The sequence below is a fragment of the Crinia signifera genome, chromosome 2, assembly GCF_055691185.1.
Source record: "Crinia signifera chromosome 2, ASM5569118v1, whole genome shotgun sequence".
Classification (NCBI taxonomy): domain Eukaryota; kingdom Metazoa; phylum Chordata; class Amphibia; order Anura; family Myobatrachidae; genus Crinia; species Crinia signifera.
In genome coordinates, this window is record NC_139218.1 from 244,494,851 (window position 1) to 244,515,462 (window position 20,612).

At 44.6% G+C, this 20,612-nt stretch overlaps 1 protein-coding gene across 1 annotated transcript in view; it reads right to left on the reverse strand.

Moving 5' to 3' along the window:
* The window catches only part of SCIMP (SLP adaptor and CSK interacting membrane protein), a 77,807-nt gene extending 61,060 nt beyond the window's left edge, over positions 1-16,747 (reverse strand). Inside the window, exon 1 of the mRNA XM_083171175.1 lies at positions 16,615-16,747. Coding sequence (XP_083027301.1) covers positions 16,615-16,644 — 30 coding nt within the window. The 5' untranslated portion in view covers positions 16,645-16,747. The remainder of the gene's footprint in view (positions 1-16,614) is intronic.
* Between the last annotated feature and the right edge of the window lie 3,865 nt (positions 16,748-20,612).

Consider the following 20,612-nt stretch of genomic DNA (forward strand, 5'->3'; position numbering starts at 1 on the left):
AATTTGTAAAAAAATAGGTGTACTTGTATCCAGAAATACACTTATTTTTGACATTTACTATCCCGAAAATAAGGCAATTCGTATTTGTATTGATAGCACATCAATACGAATATGAATTGCCGTATTGTCGGGATAGTAAGGGGGAAATTTACTAAAGGAAATTTGTAAAAAAATAGGTGTATTTGTATCCAGAAATACACTTAATTTTGACATTTCCTATCCCAAAAATACGGCAATTCGTAGTCGTATTGATGTGCTATCAATACGAATACGAATTGCCTTATTTTTGGGATAGTAAATGGCAAAAATAAGTGTATTTCTGGATACAAATACACCTATTTTTTTACAAATTTCCTTTAGTAAATTTTCCCCTATGGAGACCACTCCAACACCTGGCTGCTGAGACATATTGGGAAAAAGGGGGTGAGAAAATAGTGCTCTATGGTGTAGTAATTTATTAAACCATAATTGGGTTTAAATAATAATGTGCGTACCGTGTGTAAATGAATAATGTGCTCATCAAATCAAATTCTTTATCTTGTGGGTTTTACCAGGATGCTACCCGGATTGTGCAGTTTTTAGACTCCTCTTGGATATCTCCCATATAAACACTCCAAAAAGAAATGGCACTCCAGATGCAAAGATAATTTCAAAACATAGAAACGTGTATTGAAGATCGAGCTTTCAGGGTTTGACCCCGTTCCTCAGGATACAACTACAGCAGGAAGGGGGTCAAACCCCGAAAGCTCGATCTTCAATACACGTTTCTATGTTTTGAAATTATCTTTGCCTCTGGAGTGCAATTTCTTTTTGGAGTGTTCGTAATTATCATCTTTGGGCACCGGGGCCCGTTGTTCATTTATTAACCATCGAGTGCCGGCAGATTTGGAGTATTTATATATATATATATATATATATATATATAAAAACAATAATAATATCACAGTAGTACAGCGGAATAATAATAATAAATGTACATATATATATATATATATATATATATATATATAAATTGGATGTGGACCGCGCTCTTTTGTATTGGCAGCTCCGCTATTAATTAGTGGTAATATATGATGAGAGTATTGGAGCGCTCTATGTATTAAAATAAAAAATAATAAATGTGAAATAAAAATAAATAAAATAAAAATAAAAATAAAAATTACGAGTGGACACCTGTAAAAGAATAGTGCATTAAGAATTGGGTTATACCAATGTTTACACTCTTTAATGAAAAGGTGGAGTTGCCCGTGACCCTGTCTAACCCTATCTATAGCCAGCGGTGCAGCACGGAGGCTGCGATGTTAGCCGCGGCTTTTGTTTACATTCTCCCGTATGGCAGCGGGGAAGCAGCTGTCGGGTCCCGTTCTTCGCCGGCGTCCCGGCATGGCTTCCGAGTTCTTCTTGCTGCTGGGTACTTTAGATGTGGTGAGGCGGGTGAGCTGTGAATCTGCTCCAACGCGTTTCATGCCGCACGGGCACTTTTTCAAGGATGCAGTCTTTTTTAAAAATCCGCTTTTTTATTCTAAACTTTATTAGTAAAACAGGAAGTTGATGGACGGATGTGTCGTCTTGTTTTTGGTGGGAACCTCATGGGTTCTTGGTCTTCCAGGTGCCACTCGTATTTTTATGAGAAAAAGTAGAAAATTTATGTGAAATACATGAAAAAATTTGAAAAATTGTATATATGAAAAAAGGTTAAATTAGTTTAAAAAAGCATTTAATTCTATATCTATATTTAAACCACGGGGGTGGAGGGTTTTTAGTTTGAAGATCCATTGCATTTCATTTCTTAGTAAGTCTTTAACGATGACTCCTCCTCTCCAGTTTTTATGGATTTTTTGTATTACAGTAAATCTTAGTTCCGTTGGGTCTTTGTTATGTTTTTCAAGGAAGTGGTTGGAGACACTGTGCGTAGTTAGACCTCTTCTTATATTATATATATGTTCTGCTATCCTTATTTTTGTTTTTCTTTTTGTTTGGCCAATGTATTGAAGTTGACAGGGACATTCTAGAAGGTATATGACCCCCTCTGTTTCGCAGCTGACTTGATCTTTGATGTTATAATCTTATAATCTTGCCTGTGATGTTTGATTTGAAGCTTTTTACTGATTTGGTGCTAGTAGATTTTAATTTGCAGCCTTTGCAGTTGCCACAGTGGTGGAAGCCTCCATTGGTTTTGTGAGTTCTTGTCTGTTCTGTGGGTACATAGCTTGAGGTGATTTCTTGTTTTAGATTTTTTGCTTTTTTATAAATGATCCTGGGTCTGTCAGGTATGATGGTTTTTAGTGCTTCGTCCAATTGAAGAATATGCCAGTTCTTTCTTACCATGTCTTCTATCTGTTTGGAGTTGCTGTTATACTGTGTGATAAATGCTGTTGTTTGAATTTCGGTGTTTTCTTTGTTTTTATATTTTAGTAGGTCTTCTCTTTTTATGTTACTGACTGTGGTGGTCCGTTTCTGCAGTTGTTTTTCTTTGTACCCTTTCGCTTGAAAGTTGCATAGCATTTCCTTGCTTTGTTGTTCAAATATCTCTTGTTCTGTGCAGTTTCGTTTCAGCCTTCGGAGTTGTCCCCCGGGTATATTATTTATCCATTTGGTGTGGTGATTGCTGGATGCAGGGAGCATGTTATAGCCTGAAACTTCTTTGATGTGTGTCTTTGTGTTTATGGTGTTGTTTTTTATATAGATTTCAAGGTCTAGGTATATGATTTCTTGCTTGCTGTTTGAGGTGGTGAATTCCAAGTTGATGTTATTTGAGTTCATATATTCAGTGAACCTTCTTAGATCTTATTCTTCCCCCTCCCAGATGAAGAACACATCGTCGATATATCGACGCCAGACGACAAGATGTTCTTTGTAAATATTGTTGTTCCAAATGTTGTCGTCTTCCCACTTCGCAACAAATAAATTTGCATAACTTGGGGCCAGGGGTGTCCCCATCGCCGTGCCGCACAGCTGCAGGTAGAAAGTATCGTTATACCAGAAATAGTTGTGAGATAAGATGAACTCGATATTAGCCATGATAAAGTTTGTTTGTTCATTATTGAATTCTGATTGTTCTGACAAATAATGACGGGTGTGATCGCATCCTTTGTCATGTTGGATGCAGGTGTACAATGATTTCACATCTGCTGTGCAGAGGATGTAGTTTTCTTTCCATTGTATTGTTTCAAGTAATTGCAGGATACTGGTGGTGTCTTGTAGATAGCTTTTTTGTTGTGAAACCAATTGTTGAAGAAAACTGTCTGTATATTTTGATAAATTGGATGTTAATGATTGAAGACCAGATATGATTGGCCTGCCGGGTGGATTTTCAACGTTTTTATGTATATTGGGTAAGAAATAGAATGTTGGAATCTTTGGGTTCTTCTGTGTAAGAAATTTGTGTTCTTTTTCATTTAATATTCCGATGTCAAGTCCTTCCTGAAAATGTTCTGATAGTTCTTTACTGTATTGATTAGTGGGATCTGATTTTAATGTTTTGTATGTAGTGGTATCTGAAAGGAGGTTTTCGGCTTCTCTCTCGTACATTTCTTTTGACATGATGACGACTCCTCCCCCTTTGTCGGCCGGTTTGATAATAATTGAGTTGTCTGACTTTAGATCTTTTATTGCCTTTTTTCTGTTTTTAAAATGTTTCTTTGTATCTTTTGGTTATCCGGTATTTTTTCGATTTCAGCTTCCATTAGTTTTTCAAAGGTACTGATATGTGGCCCTTTGAGGTGGGTTGGGTTGAATGTGGACGTTGGTCTCAATTCTGTATGTCTGTAATTGTTGTTTGTGGGCGGTTATTTTCTTCTAGTTTGAAGAATTTCTTTATGCACAGCTTGCGAGTGAATTTCTGCACGTCCATATATAAATCAAATTTGTTAATTTTAGATTCAGGTGCAAATTTCAAGCCCTTCTGTAAAATGGAAATTTCTGTTTTGGTAAGAGATTCATTGCTTAGATTGTACACGGTCAGTTTTTGTTCCTTGTTTTCTTCTTCTCTTAGTGTATTTTTGGGTTTTCCACTTCCTTTTGAGCCTCTGTATCAGTATTTTTCTTTTGTTTTTTTGTATGTAGCTCCTCTTTGGTCTGGCGGTTTCTTGATTCCGTGTGCTATGTCTAAAAAATCGTAGTTTTCATCGTCAGAGGTTTCGTTTTCCGTATCCTCTTCTAGTTGTCTCTTTGTGGTTTTCACCCTGGCTCCTTCTCTTTCTTCGTTTTTTCTTTGAATCAGTTCTGCCAGATTAGTTCTATTTGTGTTCTCTTCTTCTATGGCTCTCTGTTTTCCTTTGTTGTATGATTCTCTGATGTTTGTGTTATTGCTGTAGGTGAAGTTTCTTTTATTGTATGGTTGGTATCTCCTGTCAGTTGTTTGTGTTGGTTCTTGATTGATAAGGGGTTTTCTTATGTTCTGTCGTTGGAGGTGGTATGGTGTGTATTATTTTCTTGGTCTTTGGAATTTTTGTTCTTTAGTGTTTGTTGCTGTTCTTTTTTCTTGTAGAGGTCCAGTTCTTCTTGATCTCTTTTATATTTCTTTTGTTTTTGAATAATAATGTCATCTTCCAGTTTCCCTATTTTTTCATTGGTCATCTTAATTAATTTATTGAAGTCTTCCATTTTTCTTAGACTCTCAAACCTGGTTTCATAAATTTTTATGTTGTCATTTATCATGTTCAACAAAGTCTGTCTATCTTCTATTATTAATTTCATCAGTTCTGTTGAACTGTTATCCAGTATGTTGTTCCATTTCTCATGGAAAGTGGGTAGAGTGGGTTGAAAGGTGCAAGTTTTCTGCAATCTTAGTCCTCTAGGGATCATCTGGCTCTCTATGTATTTTTTTCATTGTGGTGATTTCCCACCATTGCTTTGCTTAGTTTTTCCAGTTTAAAGAATTGATTGCAGAAATTTTCTTCATTTTCTGGTGGTTCTATGATTATATTATCTTTAGAAAAAATACTATTTATGTTTTGCCTTTTACTTTCATTTTGTATGTGGATTGACTTGTATGTCGACATGATGTGGCAGCGGTACAATTTTGTGGATAGATATAAATTGGATGTGGACCGCGCTCTTTTGTATTGGCAGCTCCGCTATTAATTAATTAATATGATGAGAGTATTGGAGCGCTCTATGTATTAAAATAAAAAATAATAAATGTGAAAAAAAAATAAAAAAAAAAATAAAAAGCCATAGCCAGCTAATGCCTTATTAACTGAAAAACAAAGACCAGATTAAAATAAAATATACAAAAAACACAACATAAAAGAAGACTTCCAAAACAAACCTCCCTAGAACACCCTCCCCCCCCTGTATAACCCATCACCAACTCATACTTGGATCCCACAACCTTACTCCCTCTTTCCCCCTCTAAACTATGCTAATCTAAACAAATCAAACCCCCTCTCCTCTCCGCACCCAAATACCAGGATATTGCAACAAGGGTATGTCAAGGGCAGTAGACTATTTTAGGGCAGTAGGGCAGTAGACTATTTTATACCCTAAGCCAGGCAGAATTAGATCCAGCTCTCCCACCAACACATACAAGTTTGGCGTACGGAGTGTGTAATGGTTAGCATTACTGCCTCACAGGATAATACAACAAATCATTAACCAGGGCATTAGAGTACACTTCAGGGTACATTTTACATGAACTCGCTCCACACATGGGGCGGGATGTATTAATATACATCGCCGCCCATCGCCTGCCAGCCGCCGCAATGCTACTGCATATGTACTAACATATGCGGCTAGCATCGGGTTGCGGTGACGGAAACCCCCGCGATACCTTTGATGTGGTTTGCGGGGGTCTCTGTCACATCCCGGCGGCTGTCAGTGTCCCCCTGCATCTCCTCCTCCCCCCTGCAGCCGGATGTCCTCCCGGCTGTGACACCTGCTGGGGGGAGGAGGAGATCGATGGAGGACGGGAGGGGGGGGTCGTGCGGACGGCGGGCGGCGATAGAAGCCCATAGGCTTGTCGATACCCTGCCAGGCGGAGACGGGGCGGATGGGTAATGGTACATAGGAAAATGCGGTAAAACCCCTGTTTTACCGCATTTTCCCTTTAGTACATCCCGCCCATGCTCTGTAGTTGAGCACATAGTGAGTGATATGTAATTAGACCCTTATTACAGAACTGGGGTGAGAGGACGCATTCTCATGCAGTCATGATGAAAGTATACTTAGAACTGCGTGGGATAAAGAATACTCTGAACTTTTTGTTATGTAACAGCTCTGCCTCCTGCATTAGTAAACTGTGACTTCCCCATTTTGGGGGAAATTTACTAAGATGTGTATTCTACTTCACATGTGATGTTGCTATGGGCAACCAATCAGAATCTACTTCTTATTTATTTAGCACCCTCTAGAAGATAGTAGACAGAATCTGATTGGTTGCCCATAACAACATCACATGTGAAGTAGAATACACATATTAGTAAATTTCCCCCACAATGTCTTCTCTTATAGGCCTTGTCTATTCCATCTAGGGGACTGTGTAGCGTTTTCACACATTGCCAATTGGAGCTTTAATACAAGCTCCCGATAACAGTTATTGTGGTGAAGCAGGACCAGACATGTAAGGAACAGGGCTTAAAGTGGTCATTGAGAGGTGGTGGAACTCCTTTCCCCTGACATCAACCACCCCCCCCCCCCCCCCCTCCCAATTTAGGCAAACTTGAGCCAGTGCCAGGGTTTTTGGCACCACCTGCAACTATAAGTTTATGTCCTACCTCCCCTTCTTTATGAAGGGACAGTGGTCATACAATTGTACCCCCAATTTAAATGATTTCACACAGTAGCACAATCGCATACACATTACACCACATGCAATGCCCCTTACTCACTTTTCATGTTACGCTGCACAGTAGTACTCTTTATACATGTATGCAACACAGTAGCTTTGCTTATACACAATGCCCATAGTAGTACAGCTCCTTACACATAATGCCCACAGCAATAGTACCATGTGACAGCTTGAAATCTCATATGCTGTGCCAGAGAAGAAAGCTGCTGGGACAGTCTTTTCTGTTGGAATTACTGTGCAGGTCTGTGCTGGAGGTGGAAGTAGTTGCCCCTACCATTAGAGGTGGTGGAACTCAGTTCCCCCTACCATTAGAGGTGGTGGAACTCAGTTCGCCCCAGTTCCCCCTCACTTTAACCCCTGGTAAGGAATGAAAATTAATTATGATCTACCCCCAAGAAAGTAGATAGACGGGATCAGACCGGACGGTGACTGAGAGCATCCTGGAGACGAGGACACTGCAGAAGAAGTACATAGTAGGAGGAGGCCTTGTCCATGAGAGCTTAGAGTCAAATGGAGTCGAGCTTAGAGTCGAATGGAGTCGAGCTTAGAGTCAAATGGAGTCAACATATGTATCTCACATGAAAAGGGTGCAGATCGTATTATCGACCTGACACCGTTGGGTCGACAGGCAGGGTTCTATATCGACATGGATGAAGGTCAACAGGTGTCTAGGTCGACATGCTGCAAGGTCGACATGGTTTTAGGTCGACAAATTAGTTAGGTCGACATGGGTTAGGTCGACAGGTCGCAATGTCGACATGGATTTTTTCACAGTTTTTCACCCAAATGTCGACACAATCGACATGGATACAGTTGGAAGTCAACCGCAGTCGCTCGCGATGCTTCGTGCTCGGTGCCTCGCTGCGCTTGACACACTATTTTATTCTCCCACCACGCCCTAGTGGATGGTAGGGCATGAAATACCGCCTATCGGCACATGTCGGCTCAAAAAACTGTGAAAAAACCCATGTCGACCTGTCGACCTAACGCATTTGTCAACCTAAAACCATGTCGACCTTGTCCCATGTCGACCTAGACACCTGTTATCCTTCATCCATGTCAACCTAGTTGTCTGTCGACTCAACGGTGTCGACCTAATGACTGTCCACCTAAGTCGGGTCGATAATTCAACCGTATCCCCATGAAAAGCCAATAAAAAACCTTAATTTAAACTATAAAATGTAACATAAGGTGTGTACCTACTGGGTTATTTTTTAAAGATATTGCTTGTTTTGGCACTTCTGAGAGATGTAATTTAAAATATCAGCCGTCATCTGTGCATGCAGCTCAATTTGACAATGACTGCATGCTCAGTGTGGGGACCAGAGATTTCACTGAACAATATGTTTAACAATATTGTTCAGTGTGTATGCACTATATATTTTGTCCAGGAGCGCTGTTTCCAGAAGACACCTGAAGATTTCATTTAACAACTGCTACATACTATTAGACAAAAAGATGAAATATGCATTGTGATTACTAAATTGCTTGTTATGTTACTATCAGATTGAGAATTTACAGTAGCAGTGGTGCAAGCAGGGGGGATTTATGAGTACCCAGAACCCCCCCCCCCCAGGAATCTAAGCCCAAGACTGAAAGCTGAGGGTCCCCTCTTTCCATGGGTACAAGAGTTTTAAAAATGGGCCCTGGGGATCTGGAGATATCAGACTTCAAAGCAGTGGTCCCCATCCAAGCCTGTTAATTGCTCTTCCCAGTCAGATATTTCAGGTTCTGTCTGACTTAGAGTTTTTCTGAGGGTATATTCCAAAAGCTGTGACTCTCCCCCTTTGAAGGACACTAGTAGCTTGTCTCTTCTGTGCCCAAAACCAGAGATATCAGCCTTCGAGCAGCTGGTTACTGCTCCAGCTCCACACACCTGGTATGTAGTTTTATATTCTCGTTGGCAGATTGCTCTGCCTCCTGAACTCTGATCCCCAGTCCCCAGTACCATTTGGTAGGTGGGATTCTCTAGTTTTTAATTCCATTAAAATCTAAGAAATCTATTTCCGGGAACTGGAGATATCTGCAGTCAAGCAAGCTGTCCTCCCACCAGAAAATTATGAATAATAAGCCCACTCCACTATACACCCCTCCTCTGCGTATTAAACATCCTCTACCACCCTGGAAGTTATGTATCAGGGCCCCTTCATTCATCCCAATGCCCCCTTCTCCCACCTCATCTCCCACCATCTGTGTAGTAAAGGGGTAATTAGTGGAAATTACTGATCCAGGCCTTACATACTGAGCTGTTGATATAATACCCCCTACTACCCGTGGGATAGCGGCTGGCGATTCTGCCGCCATCCCCTGCAAAGACAAGGCCGGCTCCATCTGTATATATATACATATATACATATATGCTATCACACACTAATACATACCACCCAACTGTCCCGATTTTTGCGGGACTGTCTCATTTTTTGGAGGACTGCTCCCCTGTCCAACCTATGGGAAGCAGTGCCCCTTGGCGGTGGTGTGTGTGTGTAGGGGGGGGGGGGGGCAGTTGGGAGTCCATCACTGCGCATAGGCATAGCATCTGTTCACACAGACAGAGAGACAGGGGGCATGCCAGCAGCAACTAGAGCGCTGGCCATTCCCCACACAGTACCAAAAAACAAGGACACAATCGCGGCATTGACACAAAGCCATGCCCCTTTTGCAAGGTCACAACTCTTTGAGCGATCCTATCTGCCAGCAAGCTGGAGTTCCGATCCCGCAGTTTCAAGCGTTATGAGATATGTTAATACACATGCCATTGTATGCATATATACATATATATATATATATATATATATATAGGGAAGGATGGAAGCGGCACTCAGCAGACTGCAATTAAAATGTCCTTTATTCCAACGGTTTCGGGGTTACCCCCCGTCGTCAGGGATGGACACAGCACACACAAAATGATAAAACAAATGGCAATATATACACGTAAACACACCCCATCCCACCCCACCCCCCACCCCAATCAAACACGCCCTGCACTCACCTGCCGGAACTGGGAACGTCCCACAACGCCAGGTAACCTGTGAAGGTACTCATGGCTGTGGGCGTCCCTCGGGTCCAGCTGACAGACATAGCGGCGTCTAACACATCCCATGGTTACCTCAGACAGCGAGTGTGCTGCGTGCAGGCAGCCGGAAGCACCAGCCTCGCAGCTGCGCTTCCGCCAACCACTAGCACGCGCACCTCCCGCCAATCACAAGATGGCCGCCGGGAGTGTGACGATCCATGTAACTGCCGGAGGGCAGAGCGTTACTAGGCAACAAAAGGTAACAAAAAGCGGTATATGGACACTGTGTCATCATAGTTAAAATGATGTATGGCAAGAGCGCCAATTATAGAGAAATAAAGATGTATAAGACCACAATAACAAATGAAGCAGAGAAATTTACAGAACATATGACCCAATGCAACCAAAACGACAAGTATAAAATAATATGGCAAGTTACATGTGATAATGATGTGGCCAACAGCGGGGTCGACTCAACATAACAGCTCAAGTCTAACCCACTGTGTGCCACATCAAGCAGATACAGTCACATATGGCTATAACATGGAATAATAAGAGTAAGAAAAGCATCGTAGCGTACACATGTTAGGATATATACTCAGACAAATGAAACAATCATGACATCAATAACAAACAATTTCACAAGAAACACTGGAGCCCCAGTGTCTCATTAAGGCCCCCCGGGGCCAACGTGCCCAGATTAAAAATCCACCTGCTCTCGCATTGAAGTAACTGTTTGTTTCTGTTACCCCCCCTGAGATTTTTGGGGATGTGGTCAATTATAAGAGATTTTATCTGATTGACTGAATGCTTGTGCGAGAGACCGTGACGGGCCAGTGGTTGGTCGCTGTGCCCTGTCTGTAAGGCTTGATTGATGGCTGTCCTATGTAGGGCCATGCGCTCCTTAAACTGGCGCTGGGTTTTCCCCACATAGGACAGACCACATGGACACGTGAGTAGATATATAACATACGTGGAACTGCATGTCAAAGGAAACTTTATCTGAAACACCTTCTGGGTATGAGGATGTTTAAAATTGGACCCAATGGTCATGGTACGACATGTGATACACCCTAAACATCTGAAGCAACCATTTTTCCTAGTTAAAAAGTGGGACTGCACCTATTTATCCCAACCTGTGATGTCCAACTTCACCAGGCGATCCTTAAAATTGGACTGTCTGGAGTAGCTGACGGGTATTGCGCAAAAGTGGCAGGTCTGGGTCAGAAGATACCACAGGCCACCACTTTTTGGCCTGGGCCGTGGTGGTATTACTATCCCAAGAAAAACGGTTGACCCATGGAATCCTACCACCTGTATCTATTGTAGGTTTAGGTTTAACCACTAAGGTGTTATTTCTAGGGGTGGCCAAAACTTTGTCCCTGATTGGTATCAAGGAGGAGCGTGGATAACCCCGCTGGACAAATTTGTCCACCATGTCATCCAGCGCCTGGGGTACCTGGCCGTCTACAGATGTGATGCGCCTAACACGCAAGAGTTGCGAATACGGCAACCCCTTGCGGAGGGGCAAAGGGTGAGAACTGTTGTGTCTTAATAAGGTGTTCCTGTCGGTGCTTTTTCTAAAGAGGGCTGTATGTAATTGCCCTTCACTCAAAAAAATGTCAGTGTCCAAAAATTGGACATTGGTAGCATCAATGTGTGATGTAAACTGGATTACACTGCCACTGTCATTATGTAAAGAAAGTATGGTTTCCAACTCAACAGGATCTTTGGACCAAAAAATCAAGAGATCATCGATATAACGATAATACAATGATATACCATCACGGAGGATGTTGCCCTGGAAAAACAACCCCTGCTCAATTTTATACATGAAAGTATTGGCGTAGGCTGGGGCCACTGCCGACCCCATAGCCACGCCCAGCTGTTGAATAAAAAATTGACCGTTATACAGGAAATAGTTCCTGGTAAGAACCAGGGACAGCAATGTAATAAACAGGTCTATAGAAGGACCACTGTATAAAGGGTTGTCTGTGAGCAAACATCTAACTGCCTCTACACCTGCATCATGAGGGATGCAGGTGTAGAGGCTAGATACATCAGCAGTACAAAGACACGTCAGGGCAGATAAATCACAGGTGAGGTGTAAGTCCCTTAGAATCACCAATAGGGATGTGGTGTCCTTAAGGTAAGCTGGTAAAGCCTGGACACAGGGATTCAAATAACAATCCAAAAACACTGAAATAGGGTGGTACAAGGACCCCCTGGCCGATACTATGGGGTGACCCGGGGGATCCTTGAGGCCCTTATGTATCTTAGGAATGGAGTAGAACAGAGGAGTCACTGGGAAGTCCACTGTTAGGGCATTCTTTAAATCTTGTGTAATGTCACCATCCCTCACTGCTTTACTCAAGATGGAGTCAAGTTCGACCTTAAAGCCCCAGGTGGGGTCTTTATCTAAGCGACCATAAGTATCAACGTCACTTAGCAACCGATCACATTCCTTCTGGTAGTCCTCAAGGGCCAGGACCACCACAGCCCCGCCCTTATCGGCACTGCGAATGATGATATCCTTGCGGGCCGACAGGGAGTCCAATGCATCTTTCTCAGCCCTCGTCAAATTATGATGCATAGAAGGGGCAGGAGATTGTAGCAACTCAATTTGTTGATCCATAAGGCGTGTGAAGGTTTTAATTGTGGGGTTACTTGAAATAGGATCGAACTTGGATCTTGGCGCCATTTTCTTGAGTTTAAGAGGTATAGTAGAAGTGGAATCAACTTGATTGGCGTTTGGTGGTAATCGGCCAAAATAATCTTTCAACCGGAGGGCCCTGTTCAATTTAAAGGTGTCAACTTTCCACTGGAAAGAATCCCCTCTACGGGTAGGGATAAATGACAGTCCTTTCGCCAATACTTGAGTTTCCACCTCAGTGAGAATGGATGAAGACAAATTGAAGACTAGGGTTTTTTGCTCTTCTGAGAGCCTTTTCCTCTCTTCCCTGAGGTTTTGGCCTGAGCGTCTAGTCCTCCTTCCAGTTCTGCCAAAGGATCCCTGGAATACATGGCACGGGTTTGGGTCCCTAAAGGGAATCTCTCCCGGCTTGCATTGGAGGGACCTGATTCTGCTCCGCTCGTAGAATCACTTGTATTACCTGGATGTCTGTTACCTGTGGCCCTTGCACCGCGTTTTTGGTAAGGTCGGGGTCTACCTTGTGGCCTATTCGGATTAAGCCAATCGTAGACCCGTTTCTGGTCGTAGTCGGTTTGGACCTTTTTCAGCTTGTCCTGTTTGAATGCAATGAGGTTTGCTCTGTAAGTGTCCATCTCTGCTTGTAGTTTATCAAGCCATTTGTTGCTGGTGTCTGACGACAGACGGGGAGTATAAATTTTCTCAAATTGCTCAATTTTCTGTTGATAAGCCTGCTCCTCTCGTGTAGATTCCTCTATCACCAATAGGAGGAGGTCCATGGAGCACTTGTTCAACACCGATATCCATCGGCGACAAAAGGTGGCATTATGTCGACCGATGGTCGGTGTGTTTTTAACCCGGAACCCCCGGGGAATCATTTTGCTGCTATAGTAGTCGGACAGGCTGATTGCATGATATTGAAAATCACACTCCCTTTGCTTTAAGCGAAGAAGTTGTTTAAACAGCGCTTCAGGCTCTTCAGGAATGGCATTATCCTTCATACTTCTTTTAGAGAGTATGGCCTCTGCATCGGAGTCAAAGAGACTGAGACTGTCCATAACTTCCATCTGCAGGAATTCCACTGCCATATCAAGCTCTTGGCTTGCTGAAGTCATGTTTGCAAGGCCTGTAAGCAAGTCGTCAGAAGCAGGGGTAGGAGATGGTGCACAGGTGGATGCAACGGTATGCAGGTGTAAATACTGCTTGTAGGTTAAAAGTTAGGTGCCTTGATAGGAATTCACAGCTTGAACCACTGAAAAGACCACACATATGGGAGAGATCCGGCACTCTATGCATGAAATGCTGTTTGAAAAATACCTTAAAAAGATAAATGCTGCGGTGCCTTCAGTTGTAAGTCCATATCCAGAGGAGAGGGCAAACAGATGTAGGGAAGGATGGAAGCGGCACTCAGCAGACTGCAATTAAAATGTCCTTTATTCCAATGGTTTCGGGGTTACCCCCCGTCGTCAGGGATGGACACAGCACACACAAAATGATAAAACAAATGGCAATATATACACGTAAACACACCCCATCCCACCCCACCCCCCACCCCAATCAAACACGCCCTGCACTCACCTGCCGGAACTGGGAACGTCCCACAACGCCAGGTAACCTGTGAAGGTACTCATGGCTGTGGGCGTCCCTCGGGTCCAGCTGACAGACATAGCGGCGTCTAACACATCCCATGGTTACCTCAGACAGCGAGTGTGCTGCGTGCAGGCAGCCGGAAGCACCAGCCTCGCAGCTGCGCTTCCGCCAACCACTAGCACGCGCACCTCCCGCCAATCACAAGATGGCCGCCGGGAGTGTGACGATCCATGTAACTGCCGGAGGGCAAAGCGTTACTAGGCAACAAAAGGTGACAAAAAGCGGTATATGGACACTGTGTCATCATAGTTAAAATGATGTATGGCAAGAGCGCCAATTATAGAGAAATAAAGATGTATAAGACCACAATAACAAATGAAGCAGAGAAATTTACACGTTGGCCCCGGGGGGCCTTAATGAGACACTGGGGCTCCAGTGTTTCTTGTGAAATTGTTTGTTATTGATGTCATGATTGTTTCATTTGTCTGGGTATATATCCTAACATGTGTACGCTACGATGCTTTTCTTACTCTTATTATTCCATGTTATAGCCATATGTGACTGTATCTGCTTGATGTGGCACACAGTGGGTTAGACTTGAGCTGTTATGTTGAGTCGACCCCGCTGTTGGCCACATCATTATCACATGTAACTTGCCATATTATTTTATACTTGTCGTTTTGGTTGCATTGGGTCATATGTTCTGTAAATTTCTCTGCTTCATTTGTTATTGTGGTCTTATACATCTTTTTTTCTCTATAATTGGCGCTCTTGCCATACATCTTTTTAACTATGATGACACAGTGTCCATATAGCGCTTTTTGTTACCTTTGTTTCCTAGTAACGCTCTGCCCTCCGGCAGTTACATGGATCGTCACACTCCCGGCGGCCATCTTGTGATTGGCGGGAGGTGCGCGTGCTAGTGGTTGGCGGAAGCGCAGCTGCGAGGCTGGTGCTTCCGGCTGCCTGCACGCAGCACACTCGCTGTCTGAGGTAACCATGGGATGTGTTAGACGCCGCTATGTCTGTCAGCTGGACCCGAGGGACGCCCACAGCCATGAGTACCTTCACAGGTTACCTGGCGTTGTGGGACGTTCCCAGTTCCGGCAGGTGAGTGCAGGGCGTGTTTGATTGGGGTGGGGGGTGGGGTGGGATGGGGTGTGTTTACGTGTATATATTGCCATTTGTTTTATCATTTTGTGTGTGCTGTGTCCATCCCTGACGACGGGGGGTAACCCCGAAACCATTGGAATAAAGGACATTTTAATTGCAGTCTGCTGAGTGCCGCTTCCATCCTTCCCTACATCTGTTTGCCCTCTCCTCTGGATATGGACTTACAACTGAAGGCACCGCAGCATTTATCTTTTTAAGGTATTTTTCAAACAGCATTTCATGCATAGAGTGCCGGATCTCTCCCATATATATATATATATATATATATATATATATATATATATATATATATATATATATATATACTGTGCCACCACATATCACATACATATACACATGCACTCACACACACCTATAGAACACATATACAGTCACCCACATCAGGGCAGTAAAAAGGGTGATGTGGGAGGAGCGGCCACACCAGGCGGGACGAGCTGGGAGCATCAGAAAGGTACTCAGTATATTTCAATTACATATTTCCTATTCATAATTTTCTATCAAAAGAAATTACAACATTAAGAACTGATCTATCAGTAGCAGTCCATATTTCTTCATAAACTATATACAGTATAATAAGATAATACTTATTTGCAGCTATAGCACAGTATATCCAATGCGGCCGGCGAGGGGGTTAAACAGCAAGGATCGCCATTTAACCCCTGCGCCGGCCACTTACCCTATTCAACATTCAGGGGGAACCTGAGAATTTTGCAGTCCGGAGTGGAGCTAGGTAGAACCCCTCCGGGCTACAGTACCTGGCGCTCGGTAGTTTAATTGTATTTCAAATAAATCAAATAGTGAATAAAAAAATATTTCAGCTGCAGCATACACCTCTGTGAGTCCGCCTAGACACGCGTTGAAACAGTACTAGAGATTGGGGGGATTGAGGTGAATTGCGCTGCTGAGTACAATATAATAACACTATAATAGGCTGGAGAAAATGTCAGTGGACAGCGAGGATTCCCCCAAACAGCGAGGTTCAAGGCTAAAGCAGAGAGCCGCTGCATTTAGCCGGGAGCCTCGCTGATTTAGTTGCCACACACACCATTTCCACCTCGCTGTAAAAACCCACTGGGGTGGAAATGGCGTGTGCAGGGAAGTCAATTGAATACTGACCTGCAAAGTGACCAGCACTGCTCGCCCTCACAGCTCGCAAAAGGGCATTGAATGCTGCCCAGTGTGATTAGAACAGCATAAGTAGGTATAGACATTAAGAAAAACTATTTCTCTATTTATATACTGTATGTATATAATAATAACTTTTCACTAAAATTCCTTTTACCAACCTTTTTATTTACAACTTTTTTACACTGATAAATTTTAAAAAAGCATAGAAGAATAAACATACATAAATCGATACTTAAATTATTAAGGTCAACATAAAACATAAAAACTTACCGTTTCGTTTGTGTGTCTTCCACGCTCCATTTAAGCTACTTCTCAATTCAACATTATAAAGCAGTTGTTCAGGATCTTTTATGAGACATCCAAATATTTTGAAACACTCACTCTAGCTTCCTGTTTGTGTGTGTGTTTGTGTGAATGTGTGTCATGGTTGCCTACCCTCCTGCATTCTGAGGAGACTCCCTGAAATAGCAGCAATCTCCCTCTCTCCCTGATTAGTCGAACAATCTCCCTCATTTTACCCAGCCCAGATTATGCAGCTATTAAATTTTTGGGGAAAAAAGGAATGAGATATAGATATATTTACATTGAATCATCAGCACCATTTCCCAGCATTGATGATACAACACAATTATCCCTATGGCTACATGCACGTCTTGTGGCCATTTATATGAACCACGTGTAAAACACAATAGATGAACAATCCCTGACACGTATCAGAGGTTGGGATTGTTTGGTCTACATTATGTTGGTCGACAAGCATTAGGTCGACATCATTAGGTAGACATGGGTCAATGTCGACATGGGTTTAGGTCGACAGGTCATTAGGTCGACACAAGCATTAGGTCGACAGTGTCTAGGTCGACATGGGGTTTTTCACAGTTTTTTTACCCAAATGTTGACACAGTCGACATGGACACAGTTTGAAGTGCACCGCATCCCCTCACAATGCTTCGGGCACACTATTTTATTCTCCCACCACGCCCAAGTGGATGGTAGGGCATGAAAGACCAGCTGTCGGCACATGTCGGCTCAAAAAACAGTGAAAAACCCCATGTCGACCTTTTGACTGTCGACCTAGACACTGTCGATCTAATGCTTGTGTCGGCCTAATGACCTTTTGACCTAAATTCATGTTGACCAACATACTGTAGACAAAATGACCGTATCCCCGTATCAGTGACTTATTTAGCAAGTATGGTAGCTCTTCCTTACTGCTTTGGGATCATCTACATTTGGATATAAGTCATTTTAAAAGATTCCTCTCAGATGTAGCAGTACACACCCACGCTTCTAGGTGCCACGTTCACAATCTCTGTTCACAAACTCTCCATATATGGAACTAGACAAGCCCCTTGGGTGGAGTATGACACGCCCTGTCAATGGGGCGCTGTGCAAAATTCTACAACTAACTATAATCTCCCTGAAACTAGTTTTCAAAAGTAGGCAAGTGTGTGTGTGTGTGTGTGTGTGTGTGTGTGTGTGTGTGTGTGTGTGTATGTATGTATGTATGTATGTGTGTGCACTTGTAATACTATAATTCTGGGGAAATGGGCCAGTTAACACACCAACAAAAGAAGGACCCCAGGCATGTTGCCAGGGGGCATGCCAATGGTCCATCAAAGCAAAAGTCACCATGTCCCGACAAGTCACCTTTTCGGACAAAATAAAGTCATACCTCCCAACTCTCATGAGGTAGGAGGAGGGACGCCCACGCACGTCGAAGGAGCACTGGATATTTTGGGACATGGCATACTGGAAAGGACGCGTGGTCTATACTTGTGATGCTCCTGCAAGGCCACACCCCATTTTAACCACTGTGTGGCATGAATAGACGCTGTGCACCTATTCAAGGGTGACAGGGGGACCCCCCCCCCCCCCAGCCACGGGACACTGCGCTCGTCCAATGCCCATCTGAAATGTCCCATCCCTGGCTTAATACTGGCGCTGGTGCTCCTTCTCCAGTGCTGGTTAAATGCCCACCTGAAATGTGCCCCAAACCTGGCATAATACTGTCTCACCTGCAGTGTCCCATTCCTGGCTTAATACTGGTGCTGGTGCCCTGTCTCGCATGCTAATTAAATGGCCGCCTGCGGTGCCATCTCCCTGACTTAATTGCCACCCCCTCTGCGCTCGTCCAATGCCTGCCTGAGGTGCCACATCCATGGCTTAATACTGGTGCCCCTTCTCCAGTGCTAGGTAAATGGCCACCTGCTTTGCCCTCTGTCTGGCTTAATTGCTCGGCGGGTACTGACCTCTCTTCGCTCATCCCATGTCCAGGTGCATTGCCCGATCCCTTGCTTAATACTTGCGCTTGTCTTCTGTCTCCAGCACTAGTTAAATGTCCCCGTGCCTAATCCCTGGCTTAATTGCCACCTCCTCTGCACTCGTCCAATGCCCACCTTCAGTTCCCTCTCTCTGGTTTAATACTGACGCTGGTGCCCCATCTCCAGTTCTAGTTAAATGTCCGCCTCCAGTGCCCCATCCTTGGCTTAATTGCCGGATTGGTGCCACCCTCTCTGCACTCGTCCAATGTCCACCTGCATTGCCCGATCCCTGGCTTAATACTGGTGCTGGTGCCCATTCTCCAGAGCACGTTAAATGGCCACCTGCGGTGCCCTCTACCTGGCTTAATTGCCGCCCCTCTGCACTCGTCAAATGCCAGTCTGAAGTGTCCCATCCCTGGCTTAACACTGATGCTGGTCTCCCGGCTCCAGCGCTAGTTAAATGTCTGCCTGCAGTGCCAATGTAAGAGGCACAAGGGCGGGGCCTGCGCCAATGCTCGTTGCGCGTACTCACCTCGCTATCCTCCGCCTCTCACCTTCGGGGCAATGATGGTCCCGTGACTTCCCTCTTCCTCCGTTGGACTCAGATGCAACGCTACCTGTAGGTGAAACTGGGGTGGGGACTCCCACTAGGGGGGGAGGGGACGGTCATCACAGGCACTACTGGCCTCAGACTGGTTACACCCACTTGTGGAACACGGCGGGTGTAACCTGGGTGGGGAAACGCTCCAGGGGAGGGCAAGGAGCACAAACAACACAACAACAGAAGCAATGTACTCACCAGCTGTCTACCGGTCCTCCAACTCGTCGCGGATACTGGTACCGGCACCTGGAAATGAACACAAGTAACCTCCTGCTCCCTAGGGCAGGGAAATACATAAACTCACCTGCGGCTAAACGCCTGTGAAACCTGTGGCCGGAAGCTGTCTTATGCAACCTGCGACCTAGCGCCGAATCCTCCGATGCCACATCCTAGCGTCGCGCAACCTGGCACCTAATGCCCGCGCAACCTGCCACCTAGCGTCGCGGAACCTGGTGCCTAACGCCCGCACAACCTGCTACCTAGCGTCACGCAACCTGCAAAGAACACAATCTGCACAGGGACACAATTGCATGAACAAAAGTACAGCATACAATACAAAGTGCCAAATAAACAGAACAATGCAAGCAAGACAACACTGCACCAGAACACTTGTGAGGGTTCACCTCCCTCTGGCTGCTCCCAGCAGACCTATAGCCCCTACTGAGAGGCCTCAGACCTATGAGGGTCTGAGCCTAATACACAGAAAGGGTCTGAAGGCCTAACTGACTTCGGTGAGGGCCAGGAGGGCCCCAGTGGTCCTTGCCCACGGGCCTAACTGACCCAGCTGCTGCCTCCACAGGCCAACAGGGCCTGAATTCAGCGCACAGGCATAATGCCCGAAACCCCACGGGCCTACTGCCTGACTATATGGTCCTAATGCCCAACACAACAGCAGCATAACATCCTCATGGGCCTAGTGCCCACCTACTGCGCCACTGGTGCCTGAATTGTGTCACGACCACCATGTCTGCTACCCGTTCCCTCAGTGCTATGTCTAGCCCTAGGTCCACTGACAGGGTATCTACTGCCCTGGCGCTCACCTCCGCTACCAATCCTCATACTGGTAGTGTGCATACTGTCGCGCTGTCATCGCAAGGTGACAGCGGTGGTGTGTGCCTCTGTGCCGTGCGGGGTCTGGATGGCGTGGGACCTGAGCCGCCATGATGGGTCCATGTCAGGTTAGGCCTCTGGCTGGTTTCTGTCGCCACCTCTGGCGGCGGCCATCTTTTAGGATCCCCCAGCCTATGCTGCACATTCAAGTGTCAGCCGAACACGACGCAGCTTCCCCTTCAAATACTGACTCGCCAGGCAAGACTGGCAGTCAGTACAATGATGTCTATCTGCAAGCATCATTGACTCTCCCTGGCTGTCTGTAGTTACCACTGCAGTTCTTGCGCCTCTGG